Source organism: Camelus ferus, chromosome 7 (genome assembly GCF_009834535.1).
Source record: "Camelus ferus isolate YT-003-E chromosome 7, BCGSAC_Cfer_1.0, whole genome shotgun sequence".
NCBI lineage: Eukaryota > Metazoa > Chordata > Mammalia > Artiodactyla > Camelidae > Camelus > Camelus ferus.
In genome coordinates, this window is record NC_045702.1 from 24,697,349 (window position 1) to 24,714,491 (window position 17,143).

The 17,143-nt window shown below is 32.2% G+C and overlaps 1 protein-coding gene across 2 annotated transcripts in view; it reads left to right on the top strand.

Moving 5' to 3' along the window:
- WASL (WASP like actin nucleation promoting factor) overlaps window positions 1-17,143 on the top strand; it is a 69,634-nt gene that overhangs the window by 33,173 nt on the left and 19,318 nt on the right. The window contains exons 3-9 of one of the 2 annotated variants that reach the window (XM_032483584.1): window positions 696-782; window positions 1,931-2,027; window positions 5,104-5,127; window positions 11,426-11,594; window positions 12,608-12,650; window positions 13,698-13,851; window positions 15,665-15,682. In XM_032483584.1, the coding sequence (XP_032339475.1) occupies window positions 696-782; window positions 1,931-2,027; window positions 5,104-5,127; window positions 11,426-11,594; window positions 12,608-12,650; window positions 13,698-13,851; window positions 15,665-15,682 (592 nt within the window). The remainder of the gene's footprint in view (window positions 1-695; window positions 783-1,930; window positions 2,028-5,103; window positions 5,128-11,425; window positions 11,595-12,607; window positions 12,651-13,697; window positions 13,852-15,664; window positions 15,683-17,143) is intronic. The other variant, XM_032483585.1, reaches the window with a different exon arrangement.

Genomic DNA, 17,143 nt, shown 5'->3' on the forward strand with positions numbered 1-17,143 from the left:
TTGCTGAATACTTGCAGTTAGGCACCTTTGGTGTTAAAGGTGATTATTATTTCTTGTACTGCAGCTGTGAATATGATAATCATCCTTGGATCTCTTAACTGTAGTTTAACCTCGGTGTGCTTTACTCATCAGTCTCTCTGCACATGATTGATACTCCTTATACCAGTGTTTAAGTAGGAGACCACTCTGCAAAAGTAAGAATTCAAAGATTGTGAATGAGCAGTACAGAAAAGGTATATTTGACCCTCCCAGCATCTACAGAACTGAGGAACGGAGGATGAAGTCTTCGTGGAGTATTTGATAACACAGTCTTAATACTGCTGATGGAACTATGCACTGATAATTAGTGCATGTTCAAAAGTATCCTATCCCTTCTATCCAACACTGGCCGTCTAGTAATTGTTCTAGTTGTGTGTTTGACCAAGTGACTGTACTTGGGAATGCTTGGCTAGTGAGATTATATCTTAGTATACTGAATTCAACTCACTTGATATGTAGTTTTTATGAAAGAAATATCCAGTATTTACTGTTTTGTTATTACTTATTAAATTGTGTGATATGTTACTTATATATTTTACATGTATGTGATCTGTATATATCTAAAAGCTATTATTAATATAAATAATTTCTTTAATTTTTTTTTCCTAGAGCTTTTCTTTTTGGTAACTCTTATTTTAACTTTTACTTTTTTCTAGGATGGGAAACTATTGTGGGAACAAGAACTATACAATAACTTTGTATATAATAGTCCTAGAGGATATTTTCATACCTTTGCTGGAGATGTAAGTTGTATTTCTTTCATTGCTCTGTTTAATGTAATTGCTTTTACATTTGTCTATGGAAAGTATTTATGAGCTTTTTGTGTAAGCATAGTATAAAATATAAAGAATTATTTTACTTTTAAAAGCCTCTTCACAGATATTATGACTTAATCAGAAGAAATGGCTAAGATTTTAAAGGCAGAAAAGAATATGGTTTCAAAGAGTAGTGCTAATGTAATTTGGTATGTAGAAAAGAAGTTTTATTTTTTCATCTTCTGTGCCTTTGGGCAGATAGTTTAACCTTCCTGGGTTTTAGTTTTCCTATCTATAAAAATGAAACAACTAATCCATGGTAACTTAAATATTGAATTTTATATTGCCCCAAGTTATTTTGTGAAAGAGTATTTCATGGTCTGGAAGAGTAGTAAAATATAATAAATGGGGAGGGAAACAGAATTTTAAAATTATTGCATGTACTTGGGGAAAATGTTAGAAGGATTTCTGTACCACACACTCACAGGAATTGTCTGAGTGACTAGATTATGGGTGATTTAAGTTTTCTTGTTTTCATATTTGTATTTCCTAAATTTTCTACAATATAAGGTTGGATTAGAAGGTGTATCCATCTTTTCAGAAAATATTTTCTTTGTTATTTTTCATATTTTTCTTGATAGTCTATTATGGATTAAATGCCATAATAAATAATGTCAGTGTATTTCCACATTTTTAATAATTTACATGAGTTAAGGTTATAATTTAAATAATTAAGCTATAATTAACCTATGCAATAAAAACATAAAGCTAGTAAAGATAGAATTGATCTGCATTTGATCGTTTCCAGTGTTTGCCTTTTCAAACCAAATGTTTATAGAGCTCTGTTGATCAAATTCTATTTACTGTTTTTTTTTAATTGAAGGTGAAGTATTCAGTTTAACATTTGAGTGTCTACTGCAGTAGGTAACCTCTCTAATAGTCGTCTTTTACTCTGCCTTGCCTTCTCCATGCTTTTTGCCTTTGTGAATTAATTCAGGTCATAAAATAAGTTCTTGTCTGCTAATAAAGTTAAGGTTTCTTTCTTCATAAATGAACTTCTATTGGTTATCAACTTTTTAAAGTAAAGCTAAATTTGTTGTTTTTATTGTTTACTTTTTTTGATGAATATATTTCAGACTTGTCAAGTGGCTCTTAATTTTGCCAATGAAGAAGAAGCAAAAAAATTCCGAAAAGCAGTTACAGACTTGTTGGGTCGGCGACAAAGAAAATCTGGTAAACTTTTTTTTTTTTTTAATTTTAATTTCTTTAAGCAGGAGCTGTCAAACTATGGCTCAAGGGACAGATCTGGCTTGCCATCTATTTTTGTTGAAACATACCTATGCTTGTTGGTTTACATGTTGTCTTTGGCTGCTTTTTTGCTGCAACACAGTTGTAGTTCTGACAAAGACTGTATGGCCTGCAAAGCCTAAAATATTTCCTATCTGGCCATTTATAAAAAACAGGTTGCTGATCCTTACCTTAAAAGAAATAATATTTTTATTGAGAGCTAATTTTTTTCAAATTTATTGAAGAACTCGTTCCAATAAGCTTTTTTGTTGATAACATTTTATATATAATGACTTTTAAATTTGCATTTTATAGCATTATTTGTAACTTACATTTTAAAAAGTATTTTGTAGTTGTGAACAAAGATTTTAGGCAGGCCTAGAGGCAGATAAGCAAAGTTGCAAACAAGATCTGTAAACATTGCCTTGTCTCTGTTCTGTCCCTGATGTTCGATATTATAAAACCAGAAGATATTTAGTTTAATGCATGAGACCTAATACATATAAAACAATTAGAGAATGATATAGGATAGTGTAGAGCTTTAAATTAATTGGTGTAGAACTATCTGACAGCGATGCACCAGGCCTTTCTGTTGTAAAGTGGGAGAGGGTGATTAGGAAAGGTGAACTTCTCCAAAATCATCTTCTTAAGCAGATCACTTTTAGGAGACGTAACTTATGGGGGTTGAGATCAGCAAATAGATCCCCTTAAAACTAGCCAAGCCCATGTACTACTCCTTGAAAACTATTTCTGTACATCCATATATACATGTTATCCCAGTTTGAAAATCACTGTATTCAAGGATATGTTTTACCAATAGAAGGTAATAAGTCATGGAAAAGGAAGACACTGGATCTGGAAAGCAGGAATATAAAAGCATGTATTCCATTTTATACATGTTTCTTGTTATTTTAACGGGTTTCTCAGAGGAAGGTAATGTGAAAATGAAAATAAAACGAACTAAGTTGTTGCCTCACTTACTGCCATCTTGTTATATCCCCCCTTGTAATGAGTGAATAGGAGAATTACTAGGAGCCTATTATCTTTTGTTACTTCTTTTGGGGGCAGAGAGTGTTTACCACTTGATTCCATGCTAGGAAAGGATTTAATGCTGAGGAATAAATATGATCAACTTCCAACTTTGCCTCTCTTTAACTTAGGTGTATGGAATCTAACTTTTGGAGCAACAAAGAATTTGTTTTCTTTTCCCTCCATTAGACATTAAATGTTGGAAGCCATCTATCATGTCCTCCTTAGGTCTTCACTTCTTTAGTTTAACTAGTTCCAGTTTCTTATTCCTTACATGATGTGATTTATAGATTCATCATCCTGTATGCTATGCACTGAATCCACTATAGATTTTTATGTCTTCAGGTGGTCCAGATTTGAAGAAATGGTCCAGCTTCAAATATGGTGTTTAGTTTGGAACACTGTACTTCAAAAGTTGTATGACCAGTTTTAGTAGATACTAAAAACGTCCCCTGGTTTGATTAAATGCTGTTCTGCTAATGTTTCTAGCAAGTACGTCACACCGTTAGCTTCTGTTCTTCTTCGTTGAACTAAATCTTCTCTCTCTTTTTTTTTTTTTTATATAAATGGCTCTCAAGCCAGGATAGTGTCATGTTTCTAAATAATTGCTTTTTAGAACTTATACTTTGAACTTTACATTTATCTCAGAATATTTCCATTTTTGTGCCACCACCAATTTAAGAAGTATTTCCTCTCTGGATGCAGAGATGGCATCACCTTGGAAATCAGAGGTTTGACATTCATTGACATAGGTAGGACTTGCTTACATCAAATATTTCAGAAAATTACTTCATCAGACCACCAGATGGAGTAACACATTTATATTCTCTTTGTCCCTCAGTTAAATCTTACTAATTTTAGTTTATGGCTGTTTATAAAGTAATTATTTTATTATATCATTATTTATGGGTATTTGTCTTCAGCTTTTGGAAAACTTTGTGTTAGAAAAATCTGTGGAAATTTTATTTGTTTAAAATTCTTCAACCACTTTTGAACTTCGTTGAAACCAAAATTGTGTCAAACCTGGTATGTAAGAGTATGAATGCAAAGGATTAATAGAAGTTCTCCTGGAATAACTCCTACCTAATTGACTATAGCTTTTCAGTGTTATTTTGGTCTGCCCCGGTGCTCAGACATCTCGGTATTCTCATTACCTTTGTGCTTTCATTCAGTCCCATAGCTTTGAATACTGTCTATACGCTGCTAACTCCCAAAGTCTTATTTACACTGTTGGCCTCTCCCCTGACCTTTAGACTTGTGTGCTCCATTTGGGTGTCAGAATAGCCTTCAGACCTAATATTTCTGAACAGAACTTGATCCATGTTTCCCAGCCCCAGTTAGATGTGTTCCTTTCCTAGTCATCCCCATCCCGGTAAAAGGCATTGTCTCCACCTTGTCACTCTGACTCACTGTGGTGTCTCATGTACCCTATTGGTGAGTTCTGTTGTCTCTGCCTTTGCATGTCCTGGATTTATTTCTTACCACTTCTGTTGCTGCCACCCTAATCCAAGCCACCATCATCTGTCAATATCTGTCATCTGGACTACCCTAACTCTCTCACTTGTCTCCCTGCTGTCACTGTATGCCCCCTACTGTCTCTTTTCCACATAGGAACCAGGCAAGACTTTGAAAGATTAGATCATGTCACTTGCACTATTTAAAACCCGTATCATATATAGAATACACTCTACCTTAACCCATGACCTGTGGGACCCACGATTCAGTTCCCTGGTTCTCCTTCTGACTTCTCTCCTTCCACTGTTCCTTTGGCTCACTATAGTTCAGTATTATGGTGCTCCTTCATGCTGTTCTCTCCTTAGGGCCTCTCTCTTATTTTATTCAAATGTCTGCTCAAATGTCGATTCCTCAGAGAAACTTTTCTTAACCACTTATATATCGACTAAGGAATAAGACAGTTTAGAAGAGTTAATTTTTATGTTTATTTTTGTATTACATATGTCTAATAATGTTCTTTTAATTTATTTCCTAACAGAGAAAAGACGAGACCCCCCAAATGGTAAGCTCTTTGATAATTATTGATCAAAAAGATTTTAGATTATAATTTAATCCTTGTAGAAACATGTGTCATACATTAATACCCGGTATTTAAATATCTGTGATCAAATACTGTAGTTTATTGTATTTTATTTTAAAATAAATAACAGGTAGGACATATAAATGTACTATTCTTTGGCTTTTTTCTAGGATGAGGGAATCTGTAGGATGAAGATCACTATTACTTACATCTTAATTCTGTATTCACAATTGATTAAGTTTAGAAATTGTACAACCTGGTCTTAATGTCTTCCTGAAAGGTGGTAAATTTTGTCTAGTACAGTTGTTCGTTTCCTACTTTCGTATGTATCTTTCTTATTTCAAAAGATTATTTCACACTGGAAATAGGAAACTAGCCCCATGGCACTTACTAATCTGGTGTGTTTAAACAAATAGTAGCTATACATAATCCTCCTTAATTTGATAATGAACGCTTGAAACATTGTGAATTCATTTATTTTAAAAATATATATTTATACCAAAGAATAAAAGCAGAATACAAAGATACGAAGGACAAAGTCCCAGATCTCTAGAGCAGAGAGTCTCATTCTAGATCCCATAAACCCTCGCTGAAATTGTGTGCTACATTTTAGAAGTATATATGTTCTTTACTCTGGGGAGAGAGGGTCCATGGCTTTCATCACGTGTAAATAGTATCCCTGACCCTATGATAGTGAAGAGCCATTGCTCCAGGAGCCTTTCTTATAATGGGGAATATAGCTGCTGCTGCTTTTTAAAAGCGTCTCAAATTCTCTCATCAGAATTTAGAATGATTACTTAGGGAAACAGTCTAATACAGAGTTCTTAATATATGACAGCTACTGGTGATTGTTGGTATTTATTTTTTCGGTTTTTTTTTTAAAACAAATATATTGCTTTCTGATTTTGTCCTTAAATTTGTTTTCCTCATACAAAAACATGAACCAAATATTGCTGTATTAAATTTTAATTATTTACCTTATTATAATTAAAAAAAAAGTCTGATTACCTTCAGTAGTGTTTACCATGTGCCAAGCATTGTATACTTTGACTTTCTCTTTTAAATGGATATTTTTAATACTTACATTATAGGACTGCTATAGAGATAAATGAAGTCATTCAAGTGTTTGGCATGGTGCTTAATAAATATTAGTTATCATGATGAAGACAATGACAGTGATAATAGCAGCTACTATTTAATGGTCATTTACTACCTGCCAGGTGCTGTCCAGCTTTTTGATAATTGAAGTAGCTGCAATTATCCCTACTTTATAGTTGACCAGATGAGCGCAGATAGGTAACTTGCTTAAGGTCACAAAACTAGGAAGTAGTGGAGTAGGAATCAGTCTGAAGTGATCTAACTCTAGGGCCTGGCCCCTTAACCAACCACTGTGCCATGTCAAGATATCTTAAAGGAGAAACTAAGACCTAGAGAAGGTAAGTAACATGCCATGAGGTATGCAGCTAATATGTGGCAACTGCAAAAGAAGCAGAAACAGGTGAGTCAGAAGTCCTTCATCTGTGAGACTTTAGTGTGGCATTAGATTTTATTTCCTTTGTTGTGTGCTCAACATTTTAATCTTTTTGATTTATTAAACTATTTTGCATCCTGTGAGCATATATTGGGTACCAGTGCAGAAGGCTTCCTAGTGGTAGCATCTTTGGGGAAAATAACTTGAGATTTTAAAGTGTGGATGTTGTACAAATAATATAATTAGAGTTAAGGATATAAATATTTCATGGGATTTTAAAAAATCTTCTATTACATATAAAATATATTTCTGTAGAGGCACAATGGATAAAATTTGGATATTCTTTATGTGATAGTGTTGTCTCTCAAGTTTATTACCCCTAGTAAGAGAGATACTCATAATTAAACTCATAAATTAAATTCTTTGAGATTGCTTTTGATTTTAAGACTTTAGATCTATCGTTTTAACCCTTTGGTACAGTGGTCCCTAACTTTTTTCATTAAATAAATAGAGACTTAAAAAATGGTATCATTAAATTACAAAATTATATAGCATGTGTTGCCAATATTTGCATACTTAATTATTTATAAAATATACATAAAATAATTATTAGTAGAAATTTTAATATTTTTTCCTGTCATGCAGTTGGTTGCCTTTCTGTCCCCAGCGTGGAGACCACTGTTTAGGAAGTGGCATGTTACATTTCTGCATTTGTTGCACTGCCACTAGGTGGCAACGGACACCTTAACTGCCTTGCAGTGTCCATGCAGGTGCTTTGTCCCAGACCCTCATTTAGATTGTCAGTTTAGCAGATCTTTTCAAATTGTAACTATTAAAAAGACACTTTATGTAGAAGCAACATGTATTCCTGATATGCAATTTAGTGTCTTCCTCACTAACTCCTAATCCGTACATTTTTCTTTTTTTTTTTCTTTATTGGTCAGTCTCACCTTTTAGCTTAGACGCTTTCCAATAATTTGTTCTCAGCTTCATGACTGCTTGACATCAGAGGCCTCTAGGCCACCTGTTTCTCAACTATTTTACCTTGGTGAGAGCTCTCTGCTTTTTATGTAATTAAAGGGAAGGCTCTAGTTTGTTCTTTCAGTTTTAAAATTAGCTAGAAATGCTGTTCAGTGAGAATATTAAAAAAACCTCTTCTGTGACAGTTGTCCTTAATCAGAAGAAAGTTATTTGTCATTTGACTGTTTTTTGAAGAAGAACAGCCCCCTTCATTATATATTTACTTAGTACATGTTCTTAGATGAGTGTAATTTTCTAAATGGAATAATTAAATTTTACTAGAAATGATTTGAGTATCTCTTACCAAATCCTTCATAAACTTTATTAAAAAATGGCTCTATGCCTTATACAAGTTATCCCTTTTTTTAGTGTGTCACTTTTGAAACAGATAATTAATTGGACTTTAAAATATTATTTTAAATTTATTTCCTAACATCTTTAAAGTAAATGACTATTGTCCACTGAAATAGCCAAATACATAATCTCTTGAATGTGTAAAAAAAGTTTTTTCTAAATCTTAAAAGTTGTTAGTAAATATTTATTGAATGATGGATGAATTGTTGGACTACAAATTGAGAGAATTGATAAATTGGTAAAGAAATAAAATACAGTAACATTTGAATAGTTAGCATTATTAATCACCTTGTCGTTTGACTTTTATGTAAAAAGTATATTAGTTAATAGAGTAGTGAACTAGGATCCTAGATAGCAGAGTTCCCTTTGCATTTGTCACTAATTGTGTGACTTTAGACAGATCACCTGACTCTTCTTGACCTTAGTTTTTATAAAGTGAAAGATGCAGAAAAACTCTCTTAATTTCCCAGTTAATACCAATTTTCGGTACATCTCTGTGATCTGCATTTTTCTGTATAGACTTAATTCAATAATGTTTTAACTAGTACTGATAAAATTCATTTGTAAGACACTAAGTAGCTAATGCCACAGCTTTATAAACTATTTTGGCAGTTGCATAGCAATATATCCACCCCTGATTTTTGGGTAGAGAAAGGAAGGGAAACGCAGTCTGACTACAGTATGAGTTAAACTTTGATATTCATTCTTCATATCACTTATATTTTATCGCTGTCCTCTTCGTCTTTGAACTTTCTTCAGAGATGGCTTGGTTATTTTTTCTAGTGAGTTATAAATCAGGCTTACAAAAACTTTATTATTTCCCAGAAAGGAATCCACTGGCTTGGATAAATTAAACTGTTAAAGTTAACTTTACCAACTCTGTACCATTTAGAACATCCATAGTGTAATAGGTTACTTTTATAAAGTAAAGCAGCATAAACATGTTTTTATTTCTGTTTTTTCTTAAAAACAAATTACAGTTAAGTTTTTGTTATTTTTTCATGGTAATCTCATTGTTCCCTTATTACTATTTGGACACCTATTTCGGAAAGGATAACATGTACAGAGTGCCTAACTCTGATACACCTAAATATGTCTTAAGTGAGTTCTTAAATTGTGTTAAGTATAAAGATAGGAGAGTAAATAGTAATTTGCAGCATCCTATTGTGGATGGTGTTGCTGATAATGATTGGTAATGATAAATTATAAGAAGAGAGTAAGCAGAAAGAGAAAAATGAGAAGTAAAAACAGGTCACTAATGAGTCTGAAGCTATTAGAATGACCCCAATTCAATCCTTTAACACTTGAGTTCTGGGTATTTTTAATAAGTCCCTTATTTTGTGAAACTACAGTGAATTCTGAAAACTTGTATCTGAATGAATTTGAAAATCCAGGTCTTTATCTACTATTTAATAAGCCTTCTGTGTTGCTTAACTAACCTTTAATTTTTGATCCAATTATTTTCAGATTATTTCTTGATACTAAATCAGCTTTTAACAGTTTTATCTGTATTTTTCACTAGCTTCCGTTTTTCTCCAGGAAGAATTTTTATTTCTTGCCAATGTGATCAACTCCCCATGGAATTTTGTATGAAATTATAAATAGAATTTTAGACATTTACATATTATACTTATGTAAGTGAACTTTGATTATTGAGGGAAAATAGCTGAATTTTGGTGATATTAAAAATGTGCATTTTTCCACATTGTTTCCACATTGTCTAATAAACTGGCACATGGCATTCATAATTTTAGCTCTTTCATAATTTCATCTTTTATAGTAGAGTTGAGAGAGAGAAAATGGGTTATATGTAATTTACCCATGGAGGTAAACAATTTTATTTCAGATAACTTTAATGAATAGGATACATTTGAGGTTTTCAGTACAAGAAATTGAAGAATTACAGTCAACGTGGCTTTTAGTGATCACCTAATACATATTAGCCTATAATTTCTTGGGATTTCTATCTGCCATTCTATGATTGTATTGGGGATTCCCTACACCACCCCTACGGTTGGTGATTTTCTAGAAGGACTCATAGGACTGAGCATATATGGCAAAGATTTATTGCAGTGACAGGATATAAAACAAAATTGATAAAAGGAAAAGACACATGGGGTTAAGTCCAGTGGGAGCCACACGCAAACTTCCAGGAGCATTCTCTCGTTGGAGTCACAGGAGATGTGGTTCGTTTCTCCAGTAATGACTATTGCAACATATGTGAAATGCTGTCCAAAGGAGCAGTTCAGTGCCTAGGATTTACTGGGGACTAGTCACGTGGACATCCTCTGTCTGGCATATACCAAGATTCTAGGCGAAGAAAAGCAGGAATTCAGCATAAGCCACATTGTTAGCACAATTAGTTGAGACACAGTGAGCCTATCTTATCAGAGAGTGATAGGAACTTTCTCGAAATCCTAGATCCAGATGCCAGCTAAGGGCTAGCCTTGCAAGCAGGCCTTTCTAAAGATAGCAGTCTCAAGCCTGTTATATTAATTGTTTTTCTGCACAACAGTGATTGTATTTTATACGACATTTAAAAACTTGTCATTAATTTAATCATCCCAAAGGAATTTGGCCTAAAAGGAGGTTTTTGTCAGAGAATCATATATTAAAATGGAATCTCTAAGGAACACATGTTGATGTCTGGTTAATTTTATAAGAAAATTTTAACATGAATACATTTTGTTTAGACTTTCATACTTCTAAGACCAAGAATAGTTTTGTAAATTATAAAACAGATTTTTGTGCTACATTTAGTATCACTAATAATATCTGAAGATGCCTGAGATCTTTTTACGGTTGATCCTTGTGGAAGATAAAATGTTTTGAGAATTTTCCTATCTTAAATTTTTGAGCTCTATGCTTCTGATAGCCAAAGTATATATATATATTGGGGGAAATATTACTAGACTTAAATATGGTAGTTTTAGAAAAAATGATAATAATAATAATTGTGTAAGTATTTTTTTCCTCTAGACTAATAAAGTTGAAACAAAGAAGTAAGACTAGATTTCTTTGTTAGGTTTTTAGATGCTTTTTTTCTTTTATTTTCTTTTATAACATATAGCACATTAGTAATGAGTAATGTGTTGGATATAAGGCTATTATTGTCAAAATGTAAGGGATCAGATCAATTAAATTTAAATTCTTGCTAAAAATTCATATTCTTTTTGAGATTTAATGTTGTAGAAATACAAGTTCGCTTTGAAATAATGTTATTTATGCTAATGTGTTTAAGAATTTATTATAGACTTGAAATTTAGAAATTTAAAGTTTACTATTTATAAAAAATTAACATGCAAGTTTAAAATTTAAATAATTTATAGTATTGAAGTGGCCTTGCAGAAAAAGATATTTCAATTGTAAATTATAATTGTAATAATTATTATCTTAAATTAATTCCCTTTCGTATTACTTTCACTTTATTTGCAGGTCCTAATCTACCCATGGCAACAGTTGACATAAAAAATCCAGAAATCACAACAAATAGATTTTATGGTTCACAACTCAACAACCTCTCCCATACCAAAGAAAAGAAGAAAGGAAAAGCTAAAAAGAAGAGATTAACTAAGGCAGATATTGGAACACCAAGTAATTTCCAGTACGACAGTTCTTTTGTTATTCTTATCTTTATTTTTCATTTACTCATTTCTGTTCTTGATTTTTAAAATTGTTACAAAATTTTATTTTCTTTTTGGGAAAACCCTTATATTTATCACTTGCATACCTTTTTAGCTACAGATTTTTTTTAAAGGCTATTGCTCAGTAGACTTTCTGTGAGTTTTAGTTTATTTACTTTCCCACCCATCAGAAAAGAAAAATCAGATAAAGTTGTTTTTTCAACTTATTATTGGGCTTGAAAATGATTCTCACTTTGTCCTATGTATATAAATGGTATTTGTAAATTGCCTAGAGGCACTGTCTTAGTCTGTTTAGGCTGCTAACAGAATATTGTAGGCTGGGTACCTTAGAAACAACAGAATTTATTCTCACAGTTCTGGAGGCTGGGAAGAGGCAGGCCACACTGGGTGTCTTGTGAGGTCCCACTTCTTGGTTTGTAGACAGCCATCTACTCTGTGTCCTTACATGTTGAAAGTAGGCGAGACAGCTCCCAGCAGCCTCTTTTTTAAGGGCACCAATCCCATTCTTGAGGAATCCACCCTCATGACCTAATTACCTCCCAGATCCTCATCTCCAAGTACCATCCCATTGAGGGTTAGGTCTCAACATAGGAATTTTTGGAAGACACAGAGTTTAGAGTGGGCATCAAACCTTTGGTATTTATTGGACATATTTCAAGAATTCTCTTATGCATTATTTCACTACTTCATTACAGAATTCCTATTCTCTCATATATATAATGCTTGTGTCCTTATGCTAGTTTGTCATTTAAGGAAATGGATGCTCAGAAAGATTGTGCCAAAATGTTAAAACTCAATGAGTGGCAGAGCCAGGGTAGGATTTTGGTCTTTTGACTACTTCTACTTTTTTTCCTGAAAATGATTATGTCTATGAGAACTATTAGTTCAGGCCAGAAATTCACTGGGTGAATTGGATTTCATATATATTATATTTTTAATGTCATTTATGCATTTTTTTAATCTACTGCTTTAGGCACATTGGACATGTTGGTTGGGATCCTAATACTGGCTTTGATGTAAGTATCTTTTCAAACTATAAGCATTATTACTCTAAGTATGTGGGATGTCATGACCTGTCTTTAGATTTTTACTTTTGTTCATTTTTGTGAATTCTAGTGTTTATTTGAATGTGCTTGTATTTAGGTGCATATTCCACTGAGGTTTAAAATCATAGTATTGTTCTATCAGACGGCTAAGTCTGTAAAGAGAAATTTTTTGAACTCTTCGGCTTTATCTACTGTAACGTAAAACCTTTGTGTTTTGAAAACCAGGAGAGAAGATTATTTCTACTAAATGATCATTTCTGGAGAATATATGCTTAATTACTGGAAAGTACTATAATAAAATTCTGAATGTCCAGGTGTTGAATTATCTAGATCTTTTTATTCTGTTACTTTTGGGGGAAATTTCATCATTCATTAATGTACAGTATTGTGAGCAAAGTGAAACTGCTGGCAAAAATAAGTGTTTCTAACATTTTCTCTATTTTAGTTACCCAAATAATAGGTATTTAACATTTGACTGATAATCCAGGTTTAGAAAAGTAATTTTGAAAAGAAGTATTATTTGTGATTGGGGTCAAAAATTCTTTTGGTTATTTTTGTTACAACTACAGTGTTAGCACCACAGTATTTTTGAGTGCCTCTTTAGGTTGGACACTGTACAGGGTGCTTGGGTTATAAAGAGGTCTTTGATCTCAAATTTTCAAATTGATTTACATTTTTCTGTGGTTATTTGTGATTATACCTAAATTTTACTTAGGACATAGTGGAATAGGTGAGCATTAGAGATATTTGAATCATGAAGGGTTTAGTAAAAATCTAAATGAGATACCCTATTTTTAAAGATAGGAAACACAAATGAGATAAAATATTAAAATCTGTTCTTTGTTCTTTTCTGTTTTTTAAATGAAAGTTTATTTAGCATATCAATAATCTGTATTAAAAATTTTATAAACTTAAAATGATTTCATAAAGGGCATACACGTGAGAATAAAATTTTATCATGCTGTTGTAAAAAATTGGCGTAATTTTTATCGTTAGCAATTATTTTATCTGTTGTAGCTGAATAATTTGGATCCAGAATTGAAGAATCTTTTTGATATGTGTGGAATCTCAGAGGCACAACTTAAAGACAGAGAAACATCAAAAGTTATATATGACTTCATTGAAAAAACAGGAGGTGTTGAAGCTGTTAAAAATGAACTACGAAGGCAAGGTAACTTTTTAGGAATTCTGATCTATATTTTTCTTTGAACCTTTTGAGGTCAGTTTCATGGAAGACAGCTACACACACTCATGTGAACCTTCCTTAAGCAGAATGTTCAAATTTATGGATAACTAGTTTGGCACCGTGTACTATGTTTTATATTATTTGGGTATGACTAAAAACACTTGACAAGATTTTGCTTATTAAAAAGTCTTACATTAAATTCATGAAAATTCATAAAATATCTTTTTATAGTTGCTTAATATTTTACTTACGGAATCGTAGAGATCACATTAAAGTTATTTTTATTTTAATTCAGAAGTAGTAATATAAATATAATCACTAATCTTGTAACGTATAAGCATTTTCAGAATAGAAATAATGAAAATCTTTCTATTTATTTTGAAATACAAACCTTTTTTCTTGGCTGAAGTATAAAATTGATCATTTGATACTGAGCACAAACAACTTGGAACCTTTTAAGATCTGATATTTTATTTAAGTCACCTTGTTTTTTGGTTGTATCTTAATAATTATCACAATAAAATGCAAATACAGTCATTCTGAATTTTCCAATATGACAGTTCTCTCTGTGCTGCCTTATTCATTTGAGGCCACTTTACTTCTTCCTAGTTTTTGCATACTCATGATAGACAGTGTAGCAGAACAAAAGCTACAGTTCATCAAAGCATTCTTCTGAAGAATTTAACCGTCATTTTAAATCAAGTATTTGACTTCCCTGTATTAGATTCTTCATTGCTGCTATTCATTCAGTCATTTATTCACTCATTCATTCATATATTTAGTAAACATTATGTCAGCACTGGTTTCTACTCAGGATATTTAGATGTAGAGATAAGGTTTTTGTCCTCAGAAATCTTACTGTCTAGTATGGCAACAAATAGGTAAACTAGTATACAGTTGTAATTGCTGTTGTGGAAACACAATGCTAGTTGCACTGAAACTAGTATGATGCTAATTTGTTATAGTTTGTAAAAAAATTACACTTCCAAATTCTATGGATTTTTAATAAAAACATCTGGAGCACAGCACCATTGTTACTTTTAAGTGCTCCCAGAATGCGTCATAGTTAGTGTGCAGATGATGGAAGATCTTGAGGACCCTAGTTTGTTCCTTGACTCTTTTCTCCACTGCTACCACTCCCCTTCAGTTTATACCAAATGATGCTCAGGGTCTCTCTGAGCTCTCTGAATTTATGAGTTTATAAATACTCTTGACATTTATTAGAGAATCCATACTGCTGTCCTCTCATTTGAATATCTGTAAATGAGTAGTCTATATTAACTTGAGTTTGTTTTCTGAACTTTATTATTACTGCTTTTTATTCTAGCTGCTTTTAAAACGTCAAATTAGGCAAGGTCTCTCCTCAGTTAAATTACCTAAAACAAACAAAAAATACACAGGCAATAAAAAAAAAAAACATGCTTTGGAAACTTTATACTCAAGATTCTTATACTCAAGAATCTAACTCCCAATATGAAACCTTTTAGACACCCAAGAATGATTTTATAGAAGATAAATTTTTTTAGAAGAAAAATAAAAATACAAACTAATGATTTATTATGGAAATTTTTCTAGACAGAGTGTATAATGTGTTCAGAAGTATGAAAAGGAGGCGGGAGGAATTTATGAATTTGTCTTGAAAATACATTTTGTAAAACCTGAATCAAATCTCTTGAAACTTACTTTGTAAAGTCATATCATCAGGTTTATAAGAGGTAGTGATTTCCAGCATATCTTTTTATGTGTGTGTCTTTGCAATTGTTTGAAGTCCATTAATATATAATACTCTGCTCTGTAGGTCCACCACAATGGAGTGGTATGTATGTGGGTTGTTATTTGACCCAGTGTTCTGAATTATGCATGTGTTTATTTTCACAGAAGCTAGAGCTCATTAATCCTGCCTCCAAATCTAACATCCATTAAGGTTTTATGCCCTCTATTCAAACTAATGTTTTGGGCATATAGATGCTAAAGTAAAAAAGAAAATTTATTTCTATATGTGTCAGAGCTCATATTTCATCTATAATTTAGATAATTTTTAAAATTCTGTAGATTTTTAAAAACGCATCTTACAGAACCACTGTTTTTTTACTACTTATAATTATTTTTAGTGATTGCTTTTCACACTTGGCATTATTTGAATGACCTATATAAAATATACTTATATTTTTACACTAATTTGGGGCAGTGGGAGGACTGAACATAAATAAACAAGCAGTTTTATAAATGACTACTCAGAGAGTTGTCAGTATTCCCGTCAATTTAAATTTGTGTGCAATAACATTTGTCTGGTTTGCTTAATCTGATGAAAATGCATGGGAGCAGTTCTCCAGTGTTTCCTGAATCCTATAATACTACATTTCTTTTAATTATTAGTTATATTATTTTATAATTCCCTTAAATATCAAATGTCTAGAGTTTTCTACCAATTATTCTTAATATTGATTTTTACCTGAAATAATACTTAGTTATTTTTAAATATATCAGCTTTTCTTTATAGTGTACCATCAAGACAAGGTTTTTTCTGTAAGCCTGTCTTTCTTGCTTTCTAACTGAGCTTTGATTGTAAGAACAGTTTTATTTGTTATAACTTTTGTCTTGCTTTTTACTTTATTTCTTTATAAAATATCTAAAATATTTTGTCATTCTTACTCTGGTGTTTGTGGTGACTCCTAGAGTTTTGAAAATCTAAGGCCATCAGACATTCTTATAGTGGTGTGTGGTGTCTGCTCAGCAGACATTTTTGTGCATGTACACCTAACATCGTGCCATTTCTCCTCTCTTCTCCTGTTTTAATTCTTTCACATTTTACCTTGGGATATGGCATGTCTTTTTCATACTTTCTTTTTCATGTAGGCGTAATATGGACTATAAAAATAGAAAGTTGGCAATAGATGTTTTCCTCATGAAAATATAGAGATGTTTCCAGTCATTTTTCAGATGATAAAAGTGCTGAACTTGTGCTGTACCCAAACTGGATGCAGCTGGTAATTTATTCACTCTAAGTTACGGCTTTCCCTTTCCCTGAGCAATGATTTAATGTCTCTTTGAATGGGTATTAGCTGAATCCCAAATTATCCCAATAACTATACTTACTGCAAGTTCAAAAGAACTTTTAATTCTCTCTAATGAAAAGATGCATCATTGTACATAGAAAAGATTATGGTTCCAGAGTCCTCAGTAAAACTACAGTAAATGATTGACTAATGCATTTTGTGGTAGAATACGGTAGGGGTCCTTTTCCTCTCGATTAACAGACAACTAAATCATAAAAATG